The sequence below is a fragment of the Sceloporus undulatus genome, chromosome 5 (genome assembly GCF_019175285.1).
Source record: "Sceloporus undulatus isolate JIND9_A2432 ecotype Alabama chromosome 5, SceUnd_v1.1, whole genome shotgun sequence".
In the NCBI taxonomy this organism is placed as follows: domain Eukaryota; kingdom Metazoa; phylum Chordata; class Lepidosauria; order Squamata; family Phrynosomatidae; genus Sceloporus; species Sceloporus undulatus.
Genome location: NC_056526.1, coordinates 8,325,863 through 8,349,341, shown reverse-complemented (window position 1 = coordinate 8,349,341; position 23,479 = coordinate 8,325,863). Strand labels below are relative to the sequence as shown.

General features: G+C 40.8%; 2 protein-coding genes across 4 annotated transcripts in view; one reads left to right on the top strand and one right to left on the bottom strand.

Moving 5' to 3' along the window:
* Window positions 1-2,248, top strand: part of ITIH5 (inter-alpha-trypsin inhibitor heavy chain 5) — a 54,764-nt gene extending 52,516 nt beyond the window's left edge. For all 3 annotated transcript variants that reach the window (XM_042466513.1, XM_042466514.1, XM_042466512.1), the window contains one exon: window positions 1,169-2,248. In XM_042466513.1, coding sequence (XP_042322447.1) covers window positions 1,169-1,470 — 302 coding nt within the window. In that variant the 3' untranslated portion in view covers window positions 1,471-2,248. The remainder of the gene's footprint in view (window positions 1-1,168) is intronic.
* Window positions 2,249-5,415: 3,167 nt separating this feature from the next.
* Window positions 5,416-23,479, bottom strand: part of LOC121931536 (store-operated calcium entry regulator STIMATE-like) — a 43,169-nt gene continuing 25,105 nt past the window's right edge. The window contains exons 5-8 of the mRNA XM_042469405.1: window positions 16,510-16,622; window positions 15,777-15,860; window positions 14,497-14,613; window positions 5,416-6,105 (exon numbers count right to left, since the gene is read on the bottom strand). Of these exons, the coding sequence (XP_042325339.1) occupies window positions 5,986-6,105; window positions 14,497-14,613; window positions 15,777-15,860; window positions 16,510-16,622 (434 nt within the window). The 3' untranslated portion in view covers window positions 5,416-5,985. The remainder of the gene's footprint in view (window positions 6,106-14,496; window positions 14,614-15,776; window positions 15,861-16,509; window positions 16,623-23,479) is intronic.

The window sequence follows — 23,479 nt, the reverse complement described above, 5'->3', positions numbered from 1 at the left end:
TTAAGTGCTGTAGCTCCATCCTATGAAATCTTGGAATTTGTAGTTTTACATGATCTCTAGCATTATCTGCACAGAGTGCTGGTGCAAGGCAATTTAAGTTTCCTAAGGCTTCAGCCTTGGTAAGAAAACAAAAATATTTAAATATCAAAAACATCAAAGCCAAGCCTGTCAGGGTCTAGCTTTAAATCAGCAGAGTAGCAGCAAACATGTCCTTGTCTAACTATGCTTCTCTAAGAACCGAGACTGACTCAAAAACAACACAAGTAGCTTCCAGTTTAAACCAAAATTTACTAATGGCTTTAATTGACTTATTCATAGAGGCTATATACTAACCTAGCTAATTAATAGTTCAGGTGAAGAAGAAATCTTTATCTCACCATCTTTTCAAAGAAAGGTTGAGAGAGGACGAAGATGGAAAACCCAACAAGAAAAAAGAGAAAACTCTTTGCGTGTGAATACTTTCCAAAAGGAGGAGTGACCTGAATCACATGGTTTGTTTACCAATTTTCAAAGTTATTGCCATGTGGTTCAATAGGCGCAAAAGAGGTGTTTGAAAGAGGGAGAGATAGCAGGATTGGCATGCAGGAAAATCTATCTAAGGAGGGGAAGAGAGGATGCAAAAAAATCTTCTAACAAATACAGTGGCCAAAATCCACTTGGTTAGTTGGAACTAGAGTGAACCGAACTAGAGTGAACCGATTGAAGTAACTATTAATGAGTCACAGTCTGCCCTACTTTATGGACAATGGCCTCACCAACTTGGTGTCTTCTTAATTTTCTGGACCTAAAGTTCATGCAGCCTGTGGCTGATAGGATTTATAATCCATAAAATCTGGAGGGCACCACATTGGTTGTAGGCTGATCTACATTCCCTCTCACCTGCACAACATCCTTTTAAAAAGATAAGGTTATCCACTAATTTCTGTCTTTGTACCTGTTGAAATTTTAGCTATACAGTTGCCCCTCTGTTCTCGCAGACTTGCGTTTCATAGTCTTGAGCCCCCACGGTGCATGCCCTACACACGTTCCCAGGCACACACCTATGGGGCTTGAATATTGGCGAGTCTCCATTTTCACAGGGGGTCCGGAACAGATCCCCAGCAAAAACGGAAGGCCAACTGTACTTCAATCTCCAACCAATAAGTTTTCTGTTTTTCCTCCTATACAGGTCAGTTCTTACACCAAGATGTTAAACTTATCCAAGAGCCATTGAGACAGAGTCATCCCATGGGCAGCTGGAACCAAACCAAAGGGATAGATGTGAACTCTGGGAATGTATTATTAAAGCTGAAAGGGCGTTTGGTTCCTGTTGTATGGAAACAGAGGAAGATCTACAATGGTGAACAAGAAGTGGACTGCTGGTTTGCCAAGAACAATGCCGAGAAACTGATTGATGGACCTTATAGGGATTACTTGGCCTCTCACCCTTTTGACACAGGGACTAGCAACTTGATGGATAGCAGACTCTGAGGAGAGAGAATGTCCCACTGGTTTTTAACACATACAAAACCAGCCACTCTCAGAAAGACTCTTGCGCTTGGACTTTTAACACCAAAGAAACCAAGATTCTTTCTTTTTTTAAAAAACAAAAACAGAATTCAGAAGACATCCATCTGTTCTGTGGGTGCTAGTAATGGACAGTTTTGCAAGTGACTCCAATAACATCTGTCTACTGATGGGTTAAAACACATGGGCACAGACACACACATCTGTTAATAACTGGTTTATTGTAGCATGAGCTTTCATGGGTTTCAGTCCAGTTCTTCAGATGTGTGCATGGAGCACAAAGCCACAGTTACACATATGGAGGTGGGATCAGACTGTAACGGGATACAAAAAGATGCAAATTGCAGTGCTGATCATAAACCTTCAAAGAATTGTGGAAAGTGTACAGATCTATGTTGACAATTTGCATCTTTCTTGTAACATGTACACTCTCATCTTACCTCCTCAACTATATAACTGCTTAAATACTTGTGGCATTAATTCTTTACTCCACCACTGCATTTGAAGGAGTGGATTGATGTCCCCAAAAGCACATCCAAACATAAATCAGTTACTCTTGAAGGTGTCACTACATTCCACCCCCTTTTCTTTTTTAAAATACTGAGACAGATAAACATGGTTCTCTCTTTTAAAAAAACCTGTTACTTGTGAATGTGATTCATGATGTTAATAATATAGGATAGTTGGGTATTGGAACATGCTCTTGGAATAAGAGATGGAAAAGATACCTGTTGCTGCCCCATGTGGGTTTTGGTGTTCTGTGTGTGCGTACGTGTGTGTAAAAGTCATGGCAAACAGGGGTGCTATTTGAAAACAAAAGGGCCACACACACTCACACACAACCAAAGTGAAGGACTTTTAGTAAATCCCACAGGTCTCAATGGGGGATTGTTAAGGTATTCTTTAAAATCTGCCTTAGCATCAATGGGATTTAAATGTACTTCACTTTGGTTGAATCAAGCCCCTTTCACAACTACTAACAGACATGCTCTTTCTCTGGGGAGGGATATGCATGTAAACAGAGAAACATGCACAGTGCCTCCACCATGCTTGAAAGCAACACAAGTGCTACTTATAAAACAGATCAAGAAAAAATAAAAAAAGCAAGGAGGTGGCAAGTTCTAAATAGCACCAATAAGACCCACTGGCTTATTCGGTTTTGCATGAGCATCTGTGGAAGAAAATCCATTTTCTCAGATGCACTGATTGTAGAATCAGAATCTAGAGTTGCAAGAGACCACAAGGGCCATCCAGTCCAACCATCCAGTCCAACCCCTGATGGAGTACATTATTCCACCTTAGGTACAAATACAGATGGAGTACCCTCTTCAGCCTCAGAAATGAATGCAGTAGTATAAACTACATTTACATTGGAAGCAGAACGTTGCCCTCCATCAACATCTCTGAAGAAGTAGATTTTCAGCCATTAACACTTGTTGGTTAGCTTTAAAAATGTTGCTAGACCCTTGTCATTGTCCCTTTTGTTTCTTTTATTTTTTTTATATAAAGAACACACGTCTACAGGTGCATCTACACTGTTAATGACTAGAGGATTTAATTGGGACTTTTTTTTAATTTGAGCTAGGTGCATATACACTGTTAAAATAATGCAGTTTGATACCACTTTAACTGCCTTGGCTCCATCCTATAGAATCCTGGGATTTGTAGTTTTACAAGGTCTTTGGCTTTCTCTGCCAAAGAGTGCTGGAACCTAACAATACTAAAAATCCCAAGATTCTGTAGGATGGAGCCATGGCAGTTCAAGTGGTGTTAAACTGCACTATTTCAACAGTGTAGATGCATCCAGTCCCAATTAAAAATTGTCCCAATTAAATCCTCTAGTCTAGTCATTAAACCATATTGATCCTATTAATGTATGGAAAACAGTTATCTGATAATGTTATCTACTTTGGATGGTCAGCCCCTGCTTTTCTTAAGCCTCAAACCTGTCCACCTCCCTGAATTTAGTCATTAAAGAGGCAGCCATAAAATGCTTTAACAGAACTGGCTAGAGCTCTGCCAAGTACATATAACTGGCTCATTGCCCTGGAAGGAAAAGGCACACCTGAATAATCTGCTAACATTTTAATTGCACTCATTGGTTTGGATATATATAGGACAAATTAGAGGGGCATTTGATTATCAGGCATCTTCCAGCCATAAGCCCAATGTTGGGGTGTTTCCCCATCCATGTAATATGCTATTCCTTCTCCCTTCCTTGGAGACAAGATTTACGCCTTATAAATCACAAACACAAATTTCTGCAAAGGAAAGCACAATTTATAAATAGCAAAGCAGTGGGGGAAGTTTTATGATTTTCTCAGTTAGGAGTTCCTTCCTAGAATTCCAGGTGCCCAAAGCCATGATAATTTTCTCTGCTCCACCTGCCATGTAAAAAGATAATATTATTGATAATTCACTGCTCCTGAGCAGGACTCAGATTCTGACTTCACTCTGTTCTGTGGCAGGAGTGAACTTCTCTGGCCCTCCACAGAGGTTGTTGGATTATGGCTGCATCCAGACTGCAGAAATAATCCAATTTAACTTTTTGTGTCATTTTAACTAAAATTTCTAGACTTTCACATGAGTATATATAGTAGCTTACATATTCCTTTTCCATTTAATGTAGTTGGATTTAAGAAGAGACACAGAACTTGAGTTTTGTAGCAGGTTAGCCTGTTCATCTCACCTTGGAGCACAAAATGGCAGTTGAAATAATCCAGGTGCTGAAGTAACTAGGAGAAATGGCTGTTTAACTTAGCAAGGAGGGGAAAGGGCAAGGAAGGGAGACATAACTGAAGTGCATTAAATGATATATGGTGTGCAGAAAATACATAGGGAGAAGTGGCTCTCCCTGTCTCATAATTCTTGAACCTGGGGTCATGAGCTGAAGGTGAAAAGTGCGAGTTAAAACATGTAATGTACTTCTGCAGAGAGAGTGTAGTTCATCTGTGGAATTCACTGCCATTACCTTCCTAGATTTCCTAGGTATTCACTGGAGGTTGATAGCTCTTTCTTTTTCCCAGTGGCAAAACCCTGATAGTTGGGTGATCAGGATTCCTCCATCCTAACCGGCCATGGTAATGCACCTCAGCACTTCAGCTGCAGCTGGTGGCAGATGACAGAAGAGCACTGATGGAGATTTACACTTTGCCAGTGATTATAAAGGATCTTGGCCTAGGTATATAGAATGAGGTGCTGCTATAATCTGTTCCAGAAAAATGAAGTATCCTTGCTGATGGAAATTTGGATGATACACACACACAGTGTAAAAATACTGATAAAAAGGTTTTTCTTCATAATACCAGCAGGATTGAGGAAGCTGGTGTTCACCTGATGTTGCTGTGGCCTCTGAAGAAGAGAAAAGCAGACAGGCTCAGCTCCATCATGTTTTGGTCCCAGGAGCTGGTAAGAGGCCCTCCATTTATCCCAGCTACCATTGCTCTGGTCAATGAGGGAGAGAAGAATAGCCAGCATCTTCTGGATTTAATCCCTTGCCACACTGCCCTCCTCGTTTCCTTACATTACTTGACTTATTTAGATTGTAAACCTGAGGGCAGGGAACTATCAAATTAACAATCTAATCTCCTTTGGTGGCATTTTGGCTAAGGGCAGGGTATAAAGCTCTAAACCAGTGGTTCCCAAACTTTGGTCTTCAACCCCCAGAAGCCCCAGTTACTGTGGTCAAAAGCCAAGAATTCTGAGAGATGAAGTCCAAAACACCTGGAGGACCAAAGTTTGGGAGCCTTGTAAACAAACATCAGCAATAGGGAGCAGGGGCTGAAAAGCCCTGACACCATACTACTGAATAGTTTCCCCTCCCAGATACAGAAGCTATACAACAGAAATCAAAGCTCAGAACAGATCCTTTCCAGATTCTTATTCAGACCAGAAGTCTGCAAACATGTTTAAATATCAAATATTTATTATACTTCTTATAAAAAGGAGTAAAAAAGTGAGACATTAGGTTAGCTTTTTAAATACATTTTTGTAATCTTGTTTATGAGCAATCTGTGCATTTATATAAATTTTAGACAAGTTTGCAGATCAATCCATCTCAATTCATATAAAAAAAGATGTAGGATTTTTAATCATGTTGGAGTCCAGAGACCCAAAGAAAGCCATAACCGGCTAACCAGAGAGAATATATTATTTAGCCTGATTCCAACATCTGTGTGAATGAGTTCAGCAGAACAAATTACAATCCCCAAATGCAACGTTCTGTCCATCAAAATCTACAGACCTTACTCCAAAGAATACAGACAAACAACATAGACTTGTGGAAACATTTTTGTAGTTTGGTGCCACCTAGTGATCCTTCATCGTGTTGTTGTCTCAACTTCCTTCACTCGCATGTACTTCTCACTTGGAACTCCAAAGACAAGCCACAATTCTGTAAGAAGAATCCAAGAAATGTCCTTCCAGCCATTCTCTCAACTGGCATGTTCTTCTCTTTTTGTCTCTGACTGTAAATCCTCATTAAACTGCCACCCAATGGCCCGGCGGTCTCAGCTCTGGACTCCTCCCTTGGAAGAGAGATCCTGACAGGTCTGGGTTGCTTCCGGACTGGTCAAAATCCAAGGCAGGTGAAAGCAGTACCTGCAAAATAAAGTGGAGAATTTACACTAGCAATTCTTTTTCAAAATTATCCTACATTTTTATACCACTCTCCAACCTAGAACACAGAGAGAAAATGTCAGGTCTTGAGACCACAATTCCCAGTATCTCCAGCCACTTTACAAGAAAACTGGATTAAGAATTTGAATTTTGGAATTTAAATTAGGTAAATACAGGTACATTCAGCATGCATACTTTTATGTCTAATCTTATTTTTTTGTTAAAATACAGATTTTTCAATTCATATCTTTGATGAGACAACCAACCTAGAATACTGTTGGTGGCATAATCTAGCATAATAGTCTACACCAGCATACATGCTTTGGTGCAGAAGGAGGGATTCAGTGCCTGCTTGTTTACCAAGCCCCTTTGGCTGCAATCCTAGATGGTACGGGGGAGGACTGTTGTGGCCCACCACTAGCTGGTAGAAACCACAACCCCCAAAAGTAGAATCACAGAGTTGGAATGGAACAGGCTCTGAGGACCATTCAGCCCAATCTCTTCTGCCATGCAAGAATACACAATCAAAGCATCCCTGCCAGATGGTCATGCATCCTCTGTTTAAAACCCCCCCAAAGGAAACTCCACCATATCCTGAGGTAGTGTGTTCCACTGTTGAACAGCTCTTACCATAAGGAGGGGACCTTCCTAATCTTTAGGTGGAATCTCTTTTCCTGTAGCTTGAATCCACTGCTCTGTTGCTTAGTCTGTGGAGCAGCAGAAATCAAGCTTGCTCCATCCTTAATAGGATTCCCTTTCAAATACTTGAACATGGCTATCATGTCACCCTTAACCTTCTTATCCAGGCTAAACATACCCATCTCCCTAAATTGCTGCTCATAGGGCATGGTTTCCAGACCTAATTTTCACAGTTGTGGTCTAGAAAGGAGCAACTGGCAAAGATGCCTGCCATACCTTTCAAAGGGATCCTTGACTAGGCACAGTCTCATTTTACTAATATTTTTTAATCCTACCTTACCACCAAGGAATTCAAACCACATGTGATTCTCCCCCATTAACCACTATCACTTGCATAGATATCATCCTAGGCTAAAGTTTCATCCTATGCCCCAAATCCTGTATTTGAGAATGCACACCAGTTGATACTTGCTCTATACCAGACCAACTCTCATATATGCAGCATTTTTGGGTTCCCATGAGCTCTGAAATTTCCTGGAAGTTCAGAAATCTTGCATGAGTGTCCTTTAACAAGACCTGAAGCAGCCTTATATAAACCTGCCTCATGCATCTCACACTGACCTCCAGAAAACCTGGCAATTCTAGTTTGAATGGCTATCTGCTCCAAGTCCAGGAGGACGGCAGACTGGAAAGGCACACAGATCACTTGGCCACAGTCTTTCCTACTATGGTGAAATGCACATTTGAATTGACATTAGTGAAAGTCTTTCTCAATGTGCACCTATAGACAGAAATTACAGATTGTTTTGCAAATCTGTATACTCTTTTTCTGTGATGTATTTCCCCACTTTTGGTGAACCTGAAGGGGCTACCCTGAACTGAACACAAGCAGCATGGCCTTTAATAAAGTATCTGCATACCAGCTATGTAGTCTGCTGGTTGCAGTTTTTCTCCAAGAAGAGAAGGCACACATACATTAAATGCAGAATGGAGAGGAAGTGCACGTAGGTCATATTCAGTAGGACTGCCTTAAAAGTCTACTTCTCAAAAATCCGACTGTTAATAATATGTCAACAGTTTCTCCATTTTCTGGCCCCAACACCACCGGCTGTTCTTTCCTTCTCCACTCCCAAACTTGCACGTCTCGATGTAAAAAAATGGAACAATAGAACCTGCTCTTGTATTGGTTATTGTCCAGGCCTGTGTCTGTGTGTAAGCCTCTCTCTGTGTGTGTAACTATCCCCATGGTGAACAGAAAGCTAAACAGGAAATTCAAACACAGCCAACATCCTTCCTTTGAAAGGAGGAACAAACCCACAACCAACTTCATGATAAGAAGTTTTGTATCTGTTCTAAATATAAGGGCAAAATAAGCTTAAAATGAACTGGTGCTCAATAGACAATCCCAATCACATAAGTTCTGAGGATATGCAGTCTGCCTGCTCACTTGTATTATTATTATTATTATTATTATTATTATTATTATTATTATTATTATTATTAACCTTTATTTATATAGCGCTGTATTATCTCCTATACACTGTGGGTGGGGACCAATTTCTGGATAGACATATTTTAATCAACTTTCCCACTATTGGGCGAAACAGACTACCCCTGACAAACCTGGACTGGGACCGTGGCCCCAATCTGCCTTTTGCTGGCCAAAAAAGAAGCAGCAAATAGCCACTCCTTTTTGTGCCAGCAAAATGCTGGCTTTTTGGCCCTGGAAGCTGGCTTTAAGTGCCCCAGTGGCATGCGGCATCCAAACGCCGTGCTGCTGGAGCACCCAGAATCTATCCCACGTGTGGGTAGCCAGGTGGTGTGAAGTTGGCTTCTGGGCATCTTGGGGGCATTGTGTGTGCTCCACACCCAAGTTGGCTGGAAGCCAGCCTTTTATGCCAGTCTGTTCCAGCCCTACATGACCCTTCAGATCTGTTGCAATTACACATCTATCATTCACATCCATCATCACTTAGGTCTGATGGATGTCGTGGCCCACCAGGTTACAGAAGGCTCTGTATCTTCTTCAGGCATTCAGATCATTTCAAACACATTCTTTCACCACAATAACTAAGTGCAAGATAAAGTTGTATGGATTTGTGATACAGCAGGTGATTATGTGTAAGGTAAATCAATACTGCAGGTTAGTGAATTATGTATATCCCACCCTGTCCTTCAAAAAGCAAAGGGAAGATGTCTACATGTCTTTTCATTTTATTCTCACAACAACAAACCTGTGAGTGGCAGCTTGTTGAGTTAAATGGCTGTTGGGACACCCCATAGCTGTGCGGAGATTTAAACAAAACTCAAAAAGTGTTACTTTTTTGGATCATAATTCCCAGAATCTTGGTCAGGATGTCTAGAGATTCTGAGAGCTGTTGCCCAAAAGTAACTATTCCTAACTCTGGATTTAAAACTGCCCCCTCTCCTAAATCCAAACAACATTACGGACTGTTTAATAAACCTCGAGTTGAGCTATATGAGCCAAAGACACCTTGCCTCATAGCACATTTTCTTAACCAGTATGAAAAACATATTTCCTAAAATTACATGTTCTAGGCATTGCTTCTTTTAGAATTAGTGACTTCCCTGGCATTTATTTCATTGAGTACCTTTTTGGATTACAAATCCCAAAATCCCCCAGCCAGCACTGCCAGCTCTGATTTCCCTGTTTCAATTTCATTGCTGAGGTTAACTGAAATCATATATTTGTCTCAATTGCCTTTTTAATTAAAAAAGGACAGTGTTTGCAGCAGTCATGTGAGGTGGCACAAGCATTTGGGACGTGCCAATTCAGCACACACAGCCTTTCAGAATTACATTCTCCCCTCCGACTCGACTTTACTCTGGGGCTGAAAAGAATAGAGGGCTTTATTTCTGAGACAGGCCTGAAATTCAAGCAGGACAGATAGCTGTTGGCGCCTAATTCTAGACAGACCTGATCAACACTGATAAACTCCTGAGGTACTTGACCACAAGTGATCCCAGGAGAAAAGAATTAAGCAAAAAAAAGTCTCCATATCTCTTGATGGACAGGAGGAGAAACTAAGAGGAAACGCTTGCTAAATAATTTCAGCTGACTGAACAAAGAGGGGAAATATGTTTAAGAGGCACCACAATGGTTCCAATACGTCTAAGCTGCCTCTCACTAGGCATGTAAAAATCCAGCTATTAAAAAAACCAAACATTGTTTTCTAGTTTGTCACAGTTTAAATCAGGTGGTTTTTGTAACAAAGCGGAATATAAATAAATAAATGTTGTTGTTGTTGTTGTTTCAGAGCACAGAGAGGGAATTTCATTACATTTTTGAGGCACTTGGTCCTTTTAGCCAATTTAGATGTTATGATTTGAGACCAGGGTTCAAATCCCCACTGCACTATGCAAACCTGTTGGGTGCCCTTGTGCAAGTCACACTCTCTCAGCCTCAGAAAATGGCAATGGCAAACCCCCTCTGAGCAAACCTTGCCAAGAAAGCCCCATGACAGGTTCGAGTCATAAATTGCATACAAAAACAAAAACAACTGTTTTTTTTTAGAGATATCTCAGGAAGTGATGGAGAACACGATCTCTGGCCCTCTATGATCAGGCAGTGATGCACCTGCCTCAGACACCAAATGTTGGGGAAGGGCAGTGGTCCTAAAAGGATGAAATTCAGACTGTCTCTTCAAGCAGCACCCTAAGTGAGACTTCTCTTTGCCCGAGGCCAAAAATATTTTGGGACACTCCCAAGAAGCCCTCCTCACCAACAAGCAATACACATATTACTCTCCTAAACAGTTTCACTTCTTGTTGCTCACTTCAAAACCTTTTCTCGGTTTTGATATAGTGAAACAGCTCACAGCTTTACCATAGTTCTTATGAAGGACCCCAACATATGGGGAGTTGGGTGTGCTACTCCTTGGTCCTTGGATGAGCAACTGTGAGAAGCTAAGGAAGCACTTTAGCTCTTCAGGAGATCTTGGAATCTGAACACCCTCACCACATACCTCTGCAAAACATAATACATTTTTGCCCCCAATTGCCCCCATGCCCACTGGATGTGTGGGGTGCATTTTTTGCTAGGTTTAGTGGTCCCCTGGGCCAGGGCCAGGAGAGACCTTTTTAACAAGAGGAGATGACCAGAAATCACTGCTTGTTTTAAGAAATGGCTACTCCTGGCCCTAGGAGGGTCCAAAACTATGCCAAAAATCCCCACCACACCATAGATAGTGTAGAAGAGCATTTTGGAACAGTAATGTTTGGCAAAAGAAATTGCCCCCCTGGGGGCCACAGGTGCCTAGTGTGCCACACTTTGCTTATTTAGGTCATTGAAGTCTAATGCCTTTGCCTAATTTTGCACAGATTTTTTAATCATTTCTTTTTAATTGTTACAGTTTAATGTTTAAACTACAGCCAGAGGTGCTGTAGTCTGAGTGTTGGACTCTGTAGGCTAGGGTTCAAATCCCCACTCAGTCATGGGAACCTACTGGGTGACCTTGACCAAGTCACACTCTCTCAGCCTCAAAAGGAGGCACTGGCAAACCACCTCTGAAAGAATCATGTGAACGAAACCCTGGGGCCAGCCATATGGCTCAACAGGGAACCATCTGAAAGAACTTTCTAGTAATGGTTACATTGCCCACCTTTCTACAAAGTCGATCTAATAAGATCCATGAAACATTTTTTTTGCACTGTTTCAAGTGCTGCTGAAAGAGGAAATAACTTCCACTGCCAAAAATGGCACATTTTCAAGCACTCCTGTAATAATAGCTTCCTGAATGGAAGCTGGAAGATAACACTTCAGTGCGTAAATTTTAAGGCTATCTGACTTCCCCTGTGAATGTTTGACACCCTGCCCATATCTCAAGGCATTTCCCTGCCAAGATGAAAACAGAAATGCCCTCACACAAAGCAGAAAACCACATCCCAAAGGGTAGCAGCAAATATAAAACCAGATGACTGAGAAAGAGATAGACTGACTTTTACACACAGGAGGTAAAAATGACTGACAGTTTGAGCTGAGGGGACTTTCAGGTTTGATTGGCATGGGACACTTTTTCAAAAACACTTGGAATGAAATCCTTCACATGCTTCTCAGGTCAACCCTGAATTCTGTTACACAAGACATGATTATAAGGAGAGCTTGAGAATGGTACTATTTTTGCACAAGAGTTCTAATTCTAAAAATGTAACTGAAAATATACAAAAGCAACAGGAGGGAGTGAAAGGAAATGACAGAAGTATCTGCCACCCTGGTTCTGCCCTTTGACCGAAATACATCTGCAAATAGACATGTGGGACGTTGGACACACAAACCCTGGAGGCCTACTTTGTTAGCCAAGAACAAAGATATGTCGGGAAACAGTATTATGGACCTTTTCCTCTGAACTTTCAATGTAAGTTATGGAAGATGCCGAGAGGATGTCCTGAGCTGAAAGGAGCCATCTCCCAGTGAACTTCTGGCAAAGGGAGCAAGATTTTATTTTGATGGGCTTCAGGCTTTCCTGGTTATTTGCCATTGCCTGGAATGAAGTGGACTGATGTAGAAATCTTCCCATTTCTTAAAATGAATTGTTTCACAGACACAATAAGTAATGTAACCAATAGAGACAAACTTGATCATATTAGACACTTTCAAATGTGCAATTAACGGTTTCCAGGGGTTTATTGCAGGGGAAGAACAAAGTTCAAGCATATTTTGGTGCCTAAATACACTCATACACAGTGCACAGCACTTTGGGCTAACTAAAATTAAACAGTTTGCAAAATCTTTCTTTTCTCCTGAAATGCAAACAATGCGAAATTAATTTTCAAGGAAACCTTCAGATTTTGCGGCAATATCATTCAAAACTGCATTATATGTGCTTTGGGAACTCTGCCCTGGTGGCACAAATCAACTACACTGTATTTCAATGTTAACTACATTAAGCTTATGGAAATAAAACCCTGTGATGTTAATGCAATTGGTAAAATTAATTAAATATAAGGCAGTAAATGAAATTAAAAGGGAAGTTGTTCTCAGCTGCTGGAGGCTCTAGCTGCCATTTCTTTACTTTCAAAACTGCCCTGGAATAACCTGGTATTACAGCAAGATAATTTTGAGGGGCTTCAGGAGGAGAGAAAAAAACAGTCTCTGACAGACAGTTTCCATTTCTATCCAAAACTGAAGACAGAATGATGCTACATTATGAGAGCATTGTTCCAGGGACATCCATATGACAAACAAAAAGGCAGGACCACAGTTTCTACTAAAGATGACAAAGAAGTCAAAACTTTCAGAATTCTAGTGGTCTATTCCCCCATTTTCCTCTGCAGTTCCTCTCAAAATGATATTAAGAAGTAACTTTCTCTGCTCATTTGGAGAAGGTATGCAAAGCGAATTGGAGGTATTTGGGGAGTAGTATAGGATTATTGAGTGACTGTGGTGATGGGTATGCATCCAAACATTTGGGAAGCTTTGTGTGTGATTTTGGAATAAAAAGTGCTCAGAATTCCCCTAAAATTTTAAAATGGGGGTCTGGCTTTGGGAGACTGGTGGAGTCCAGGAGCTATGTGAATCTTCTGAGTTGTTCTAATCCCATCCCTGTATTAAATCAATAGCCCTGTCACTACTTTGAATTGTTTGCTGTGTGTGTGTAAATTTTAGCTTAGCATTAGTTTTCAATCTGGAGTGGGCACAGCTGAAGGACCATTTTAAACTCTTTTCACCCTTGGAAGGACATACTGCCATCCTTACCACAAAAAAAAAAAAAAAAACAAACAAACCCAGAAGTGATGTTCCAGAAAACAGATGACACTTCTGAGGAATTTAGGGACCTTTTTAATTCTTGGTATCCCACCCAAAATTCACAGCCTGGAATAATTTTTCAGCTTAAAACAGCATTCTGGAGCCTTTAAAAACAACAACAATTAACTTAGGATTTCAGGTGGGGTATGTATGAGGGTGTTGATACAAATCCACAGGGCCCTCTAAGAGCCCCCCGTGGCCCATCGACTACTAAGTTTCCCACCTTTTCTTTAAGTCAGTATACAGGCCTGTTAAAAATTGAGTTGCTGACAAGGGGTATATGCGGGGGGGGGGCAGGGGGGATGGGGACATTGTCACCCCAATAAGAATCCTCACCCCAGCTACATTCTGCTTCAGTCTCCAAATGTCTAGCATTGCAGAGAGTTAAACTTAGAAATTCAGTACTTAGAAATTTAGTCCAAAGAAAAGGGGACAGCAAAGTTACCTATGGAATGTGAACAAAGCGAATACAGGAGTGCTAGGTGAACAGGATTTTCAGTGTCTCACACTCTGCAATTCTAGAAAGTAGGGGTTTGAGAGAAAATCTAACTGGGGAGCAGAATTCCTATGCAGGAAGGAGGATAATGCCCTCATTTTATTTCCACCCACCTGCTACATCTCTGCTTGTAATAGTAACATTAACATACAGGAAGCGATGAATTGGTTACATAGTACAGGGATGCAAAAATAAAAAATACCTATCCATCTATTGAGAGCCACTGTGCTGTGGTGGTTTGAGTGTTGGACGACGACTCTGGAGACCAGGGTTCCATTCCTGGCTTGGCCATGAAACCCTTTAGTGACCTTGCGGATGTCACATGTTTTCAGCCTCACAAAAAGGCAATGCCAAACCTCCTTTAACAAGCCTTGTCTCTGGCACACAAAAAATGTATTTCCATCAATTTTTAAAACTGACTACTTACACTGGCTACCTATCATAGTAACATCAGAAATCTTTCGGCTCCTACCTGGTAATCCTCATCCTTCATTATTTGAGGGTTTTCCATTATGCCACTGACTTCAAGGATTTCCTTCTGCTTGTATTTTTTCATGATCAAGTTGTCCACCACCCAGAACATAACAGCCTGAAAAGGTAAAGAAAAGTGGGTGAGAGGGGAGAAAGAGATACCCATCCTTAAAGCAAGATGAACAGACTTTTGCTATTTACCTTTAAGGCAAGACTCTAAGCAAAAGGCCTGGTAGATATTGATTCACACAACATTAATCAGATAATCTGGAGTATCTCAGAGCTCAGTAAAATTCTTTTCATTCAAATTCTTTCCCACATAAGTAAAAGAGACCAACCCAGAACTGTTATGCAAAAGCCAGGATGGGGGATGGGAAGAGATTTTATTTTTGCTTTCCTGGCAACTCCTCAATGAGTGCATCTTCAATAAAGTTTAAGACTACTTCATCAGAAACAAAGACATGCTGTGTTTCCTGGTAAGCATGTAAACATAAATGTACTGCCTGGGGACTTGTGACATGAGAAACATATCATTGGGCTGTAAAAAAAAATCAAGGGACAGTTCTCAAATTCTCTTGCATCCTTGCTAAGAACTACTTGATGTTTGAACATTTTGTGGCCTTTCAACTAGACTGTGTCCCCATCCCCTCCAAGTCTTAATACAGAAGAGAAGGTAGGTTGCTATCCTTGCTCTGGCAAAGATTCAGAAGGCACTACTAAGATCTATATTTTATAGAGCTTTTTCCTGTGGCACTCTTTCCATCTTTTAAAAGAAAGCCATAGAGGAGGCACAAATCTCAGATGCTTCAGAAGATATTATTTAACAGTTACATAGTGCTGCCAGATTTTCAAGTAGCAAAAAGGGGCAGTCAAAATTCCAAACTTGCAGAGTTGCTAACTAGGAAGTAGCCAGATGAAGGTAATGATTTCAGTTAACTTACCATGCATTTCTCTGTAAAATTAACCCAATCTCCACATAAATTACACAACAGACACATTTCTGCCTTTATGAGGAGCCCACATTCCAAAATACAGGATTTTATTTGCGGCATCTTGTTCAGTCTATGTAAAAGTATAGGTAAAAGAACTGCAGTCCAAAACAGAACTTTTCCCAAGCTCTGCTCCTTCCTCAGACTTCTCTGTCACCAAATAACTAAGAGATGATCACTTCCTCAACAATGGTTGTTTATTGAGTGGAAAGCCTATAAGTTCTTAGAAACCCTTCTCAATTCCAGAATAAAATGGTCAGAACGTTCACTTCCTTCCAAGGTGTTTACTCACATTGACAACAAAAGGTACCACAAGCATCACCAACACCAGCTCCAGCTGAGGGTCAGGGATGTAGTCCAGAAGGATTTCTTGAAGCTAAAAAAAGCAAAACCCATACCTATTTTACAAAGAACAAATCCATCAGACAAAAACTAGAGGAATCCTCACCAAATGCATATCAAGTTGCTACTGTTGCACTGGGTTGGACATCTTCTGGCTTGAGACATAAGCAAGGAAATGTTTAATTCTGAATAAGGCCAAGTAGGCAGGCCCATTTCTCCCTTGTCACCTAATGCAACATCTCTTTAAAATAGGCTGCATAGTGGAAGGTGTATGCTGTCTCTGCTGGGAGACGGTGGGAGGAGTATTTAACTTTAGCACTGGTGACTTTCTCTGCAAAGGGATGCCAGAGTTCACATTGTTGGTATAACCTCTGAATCACTGTTGCATCTCACTATTTTTTTCAATTTCTGACAATGTCCAAATACGTTTTCTGTTCTGTGCCACTGAACAAGAAGTATGAAACCCACTTAAGATTTGCTAGTCTTCATTCTCATCTTTGTGAACAGAAGCTGGCCACATATAATGTTTCTAGCATGGCCTTCTCCCTGACACTTTTTCCACAAACACAGTGGATTAAAAAACATCCATAACTGAATGCCAAGTTTCAAGGAGTCTCTCTTATTTGGAATTCACAGCAAACTCCTAGATGAGAAAATGGTATATTTACTTGCATCATCCTTACCTTTGTCCAACCAGGAATGAGCAGGACAAGGCCAACTGTAGTCTTCTCAAATACCATTATTAGCAGATAGATAATGCACTGGCCGATCCAAGCAGCTGCCTGTGGAGGATCACCTGGAAGAAAACAAGGATTTATTTAGGTTGTAAACCTGAGTGGAGGGAACTATCAAATTAATGATTTGTGAGACACTCTATGAGCACTTTTGGCAGAACAGCAGACTATAAATACTGTAAAATAAGTAAATAAACAATAGAAGTAAACCCAGCATTTATGGGTCTATTGCAAAATGTGGAAAGAATGGCATTACCTGCAACACAATATTTTAGGTGACAGTAAAGGCATCATAATATTATGTTAGTGTAGCAAGTAATATTTACTCACGATCGCCGAGCAACTGGTTTTAAAGTGGTTCAATTGAAGGATTGGAACCATTTCTCTGTTCCTAAAGTGTCTTTTTTTAAAGGAATTGTTGAAAGACACAAAAAAGTTACACATTACTTGGAAAATAATGCTGCTTTTAAAAAAGAAGGCCTTTAGCACTAACAAATTATTTTTTTAGAAATAATGTTTCAAGTTCTGGTGTATTTTTAAAAGAGTGAGTGAAAGCTAGCAAGGAGGAGGCACTTGGATGCCACTGTATCAAAAATACAAAATAAAACAAGAAAAACCAGAACAGGACAAAACCATACAAATTGCCTCCAACTATTTCTTGCATTAGAATTAGCCTTAGAATTTGCATTAGAAAAAGAGGCAGACACAACTTCACCATGCTAGTCCCAGAAGAAGTTGAAAGGCCCTCCTTCCATCTTAACTGCTAGCACCCTGGCCTTGGAGGGAGAGAAGAACTGGCATTATCTTCAGGACTTGATCCCCTTCCCCAATGACATTCCCTTCTCCTTTTGTGTCATGTCTTTTTAGAGAATGGGGTATAAATACTCAAAATAAAATAAAATAAGTTCCTCATAAACACATAAAATGTTCCAAGAAACCTGGAACTTTTTTGGAAATAAGAGCTAACAACTATCTAAACCAAGATCCTATAACCTAACACCCTCCAGATGTGCTAGACTGCAACCCAAGCTGACTTGCCATTCAAATAGAATGTGATCCGGCAATTCGCAGGAGTTTGGGCTTTTTGTGCTTCCCTCCCTCTTTAAACTTTGCAGCAAAAGGCTTCATAGTTTTTACCAGAGTATCCACTGAAGTAGAATCCATCTGTGAAGTCGAAGGCTTTCATGGCCGGCATCCATAGTGTTTGTGGGGTTTTTGGGCTATGTGGCCATGTTCTAGAAGAGTTTTTTCCTGGCATTTCTCTGAAGATGCCAGCCAGAGATGCTGGCGAAATGTCAGGAAGAAACTCTTCTAGAACATGTCCACATAGCCCGAAAAACCCACAAAAAACTAAGAATCCATCTGCTTTGCATATATTCAAATGGCTGAGGATTTTTGGCAGACGAGGGGTGAACAAATGTGAGTAGATGCAAATTTTCACAAGAAAGTGAAGAAAATTAACCATCAATGCAAACATGTGAAAATGTGCACCAATTTGCATAGTACACTTAAGTGTAGATTAGTTCTAAGACAGACCAATTCCAGCTTTGACAGCAATGACCTTTACCAACCTCAAGGGAAGATTCAGGACAGTTATACTAGGCTGCTGAATGCAGTCATCCAAGGACATATGACCACTGGCTTGCACTAAAGGTAGATGTCATCTTCCTCTCTATAAACCTATTCAATATCTGTTAAGTAGCTGAAGAGCGCCACATGTCTGAGGATATGAAACGCTAGAAGCGTGATAGCAGGGCTGTTATTCCATGCTGCTGTGTAACCAGAGCTGAAACACCATTGCACCATTAAATATGAAACAGAATGCATGACTAGCAAGAGAGCAATTAGTAAGAAAGCATTATTTATTATATTGGTTGACAATAGAGTCTGAACTCATCTTTTCAACAGAACTTTCAGCATCAGTCATGTATTTAAAAAACTCATCAACATCCAGATGTTCTCTCCTGGGTCATACAACAATGGTTACTACACTTCCAAAAATTACATAAGCAGATTTAGAAGTATCTCAGCAGCCCATTTGGACCAGCCTCTTGGCCAAGGAGAAAATTCGGAAGAATATCTGGGCAGGGGTAGTACAGATGTACTTGGGAGGCCTGGGTTGAAAATCATTTTAGGTGTTTGTGGGGTTCTAAAATTCCATCAGCAGACCTTCCTCCCTCCATTCAACTGTGTCTGAGAACTTTTCAAAAATACTTTATATGAAATCAGTAGTTATAGGTTGCCCCCTAAAGATTCCTGCAGGCAATCCCCATGGAAAAGCATAGTTCCAGAATGAAAATATTCTGTTTGCGAGGTCTACAATCCCCCTCATCATCCATCATAATCATCCATTATCATCTTGCGGGGACTAAAATTCCCCTCATCAGCCATCATAATCATCCATTATCATCTTTTCCCTCTCCTTCTCCTCTTCCTCCACACTGAAAATAGTTAAACTGTGGAACTCATTACGACAAAAGGTAGCTATGGCTGCCAACTTGTGTTGCTCTGAGTCCCAGGCTGGTGAAAAAGGGGAGTATAAATAAATTGATAGACAGACAGAAACTTTAAAGTCAGGTTTATTTAGGGTGTCTATATGCCATCTTCAATATAAAAGGCAGTAGGCCTCATTGCATCAGTTATTAGGAAGTGTGGGATGAAAGGTATACAGTAGTTGCATTTATATGCTGCGTGTGGGCTTTGAGGCAATTGCAAGAGAATGCCTGACCAGAATGCCTTTGGTCTTATCCAACATGGACCTTCTTTTGTTCATTGGCTGTTCATTGGTCTTATGTTCATTGATCATGTTGGTTGGAGGTTTCTGTTAGCGTGGTTTGTGCAGTCCATGAGATACCACGTCAGCATCTGGCACCAGAGTCTCCATCTTCTGCGATGCAGGCAGCTGCTTGCAAGCTGCAGAAACACCTCTCCCCTTCAGTGTCAGTGAAGAGATACTGTAGACATCTCACTAAGAGGCTTTTATTCTTCAGAAGTTCCACTATATACAATGCTATCATATACCTCCAACATCGTCCACCATCCACCATCACAACAACCACAACGACCCACGCTATGACTTCAGGCACACCCTTTTTATAGCCAAGGCTCCATGTGGCCTTTTTGGCCCTGCCTCTTCCTCCTGTGTCACAATGATCTCTGTCTCCTGTCCAGGGTGACTTTGCGCTTTTGCAGCACTTTACTACTGCACTTGGTGACCAACATCTCTAATGTCACTTCCCATGACTCAGCACTGGTGGAAATGCCTTGTCATCATGGCTGACAGTGACCCTTTGTTGTCCAGTCACTATTTAATACCACATTGTGCATTTTCTCAGGACTCTATATCCCAACAGTTTCTATGCTCTGGTACAAGCGGGACGCAATCAGTGATGGGTTCATGATGGTTTCTTCAAAAGCCTCTGGACACCAGCACCTTTCCAAGCCCATCATTCAGTGTTGACAACAACAGAAGGATATAGCCAGGAGCAGAGGGATAAAGAATGCTTGAATGCTGTATTGTTTTAAGGTGTTTAAAACAGTTTTATCTTTTTTAAAACTGTATTTTATTATTTTAACAAGCAGTCTATTTTAATATTGTAATAATTTTAATGTACCACTTTTCTATGTTTTTAATTGTACTGCTCTTTTAATATTGTGAGCAGCTCTGGGTCCCAGTTTTGGGAAAAGAAGAGGATGATGATGATGATGAAACCTGGAGGTCACAGCTTACTGTATATACTCATGTATATGTTTAGAAATTTAAGTCAAAAAATTGACCTAAAAAACCTGACTCAACTTATCTATGGGTCAATGTAAATATTGTACTTGAACTCTTATTTAAAAAACAGGAACTATCCCCTGGTGAAAGGCAAGAGTGCCATCTGTCTTGGAAGCACTGATCTCCTTCTGTTTGCTCATCCATCCAGCCTTTAGTCTGAGCATAAACAGTTATGTGCTGGAATTTCATAAGTTCTTTAGCATAGTTTTCCTTTGCGTCCTTCTTTAATAATAATAATTTGTTTTACTTTAGAGCCTCTGTTGCATGCCTCTAAGTTTTACCCTCAATTTATCCACAGGTCATATCAAAACTCATAATCTGGGCCCCAAAACCTGCCCTCGACTTATACATGAGGTCGACTTATAGTCGAGTATATACGGTAATTCTAAATGAGCCAGAGATCTTATGCTAAATGTTTCCAATCAGGCCATTAAAAATCACAAACTCAAAAAAATTAGAGCAAGCATCTCTACGGCATTTTTAGGCTTTTGCGGAAAAGACTGTCTACCATCTCTACATGAGGCAGGGAGATGGAACAAATGGATTGTTTCCTCTCTGCACTTGAACTTTGCTTTCCTCTTGTGCTCATAATCTACTCTCAGCTGGTGTGCAATGACCCCTGAAGCGAGGGGGGGGGGAGGTTAGCAAACAGGGAGAATAAAAAGCCCACAACAGAACCACAACAGCCTTTAAAGGTCCCCAGCTGCTCAAACTCCAATAAGTATTTCCAGATGTAGCCCCAAGTCTGGATGTAAATGATATGCTGCTTTAAAAACTGTAACCACCCACTTGCTACTGCCAATCTATTCTCTAATTTCTGAGCACTGCTAGGATATGGACAGACACTGCACACACAGCCAAGTTCTCTCTCACTGTCTATAACTGTATCAAACACAAACAAAATGGTTGCTTTGCACCCCACAAAAAGAAGCCAAGAACTTAGGAGGCAAGAATTAATTATAGCTTCAGTGTAAAGAGCAGATGGCTCTGAGGATCTAAACAAGACAGCAAGGAACAGACAGATTAGAGGCACTAGCTAAGACATCTTGAAAAGATCTTTCTGGCTTGCAAGGGAGAAGTGTTACAAAGGCAATGTTTATAGGGCAAGACAGAGGACAACATCCAAAACAACTAAGCAACTATGAACTTTAAAATCAATAAATAAACAAATATGTCCATGTGCTCAGGAGGCTTTTGGCTTGCATTTTCTCAGAAGCAACCTCCAACTTCAATACCAGCAATATTTTGATCTGTGGGGTTCCTCTAAACAGCCTGTGGTTTGACAGAGGAATCTATTGCAAGCACAGAAAATCCCCATGGGTGTAAGTATCTTGGGATCTGCCTTAAAAGGGAGCTTAAAGTGTACAGGACATGAATCACGTTGACCCTTCACATTCCTCTGGAGGAAAACAAAAACTGCCTCTAACGACATGTATAATTTGAGCCTAGACCATCTTGGAGAAAATTAGGGTTAGGTGTACACTCCATGCAAAAACAGCAGCTTGGAAAAGTCACCTTTTTTGGACAACTGTCAGAATTCCCTAGTCACTGGCCATCCTGGTTGAGAGATTCTGGGAACTGCAATCCAAAATGGTCATTCTTCCAAGCTCTTGGGGGGGGGGGGGGGGACACACAACTCCAGAATACCTGACACTAGTGAGGTTTATTAATTACTGTATATACTCATGTATAAATCAAGAAATGTTGAAGCCATTTTTCCTCTAAGCAGTTCTTCAGCCAGTCCTGCAATTAGGAAAAATGGATTTGATTCAGCGAAACATTTCAAGGATTTTAGCAAGGCCGCTTGCGTATTATGTATATTATACATGTGGTTATTTTGGTGCCAAATGCCTCTTGAAAGTGTCAGAATGCAACCCCTTCCTTTTCATTCTGTTATGCTGAGAGGAAGCAGACTTGACAGTATCTGGCCAAGGCTGAAAAGGAAGCTGAAATAAAACATGTTTTTCACATTCAACAGCCTAAGCAAGCCAGAAAAGTTCATCTCTCCCCAATGGCTGCACGTGTGGTGACTGAGAAGGTTATGGGCCAGAGACAGACAAAAGAGCTTGCTTACATTCAGCCCCTAATAGGAAATCAAGGCTGCGCAACCAAGGACAAAGAAGTGAAGTCCAATTGCATTTGTAAGAGAAGTGCTAAAAAATACCTTGAATAATCTTCTTTGTAGACCTTCCTCTTTTTTCTTACTCTGGAGCAAGCACAGGATACAACTGATCACAGATACTATCAGTAGTGTGTATATATGCCTTCATGTTGCCTGTCATCTTACTGTGATCCAATGAATTTCAAATGGTTTTCATAGGCAAGGAATACTCAGAGATGGTTTTGCCAGTTCTTTCCTCTAAAATACAGCCTACAATACCTGGTATTCATTGTTGGACTCTCAAATACTAACCAGGGTTGACCTTGCTTAGCTTCAGCAAGATCAGCTGGGATCTGCTACCTTCAGAGTATTTAGGCCCTTTGCTATGGTGCCGATATGAAATGGTGGTCCCATGCCTCCATGAAACCCAGTTTGGATCAGGCCTGATACAGAAAGGGCTCAAAAAGTCAAGGCCCCTATGTTCTATGTTAGCGCCCTGGGATACACTTGCTTGCATGAAGCCACCTGTGTTTTGTAGCCCCAAACATCGGGAAGCAATACTACTACAATTTTAAGTTGAGGCTCCAGGAAGCGCAAGTGTCCTTTGAAACAAGGTGCATACTTGCCTGCAGTTTTCATTTATATCCCACCTTCTTCCTGACATAGAGCCTGAAGTGGTTTATGAAAAGGCTATTTTGATTTTGTAAAAAAAAAAAAAAAAAAAAAAAACCCTTAGGAAAATCAGTAAACTCATAAGCTGGTATGGTTTGTGGTAGATCCCAGGGGACGAAAAAATGGTTTTCTAGACTTGTGTTCTGGACTGCAAGGCTGGAATCCTTTTATGAATGCATAACTATTGTAGTTATGTAACTACACAGTGATTCCTGTCCTGACCCCTCAATGGCAATTTTCTAGGCAGTAGTGATTAATGTGGTGGGGTCTGTTCCCCTGTCGATTGGGGAACATCTGATTGGTGTTCCCACCTTATCTTGGCAAGATTTGTTCAATTTGTCATTAACTTCCATTGAGTCTGAGAGTAT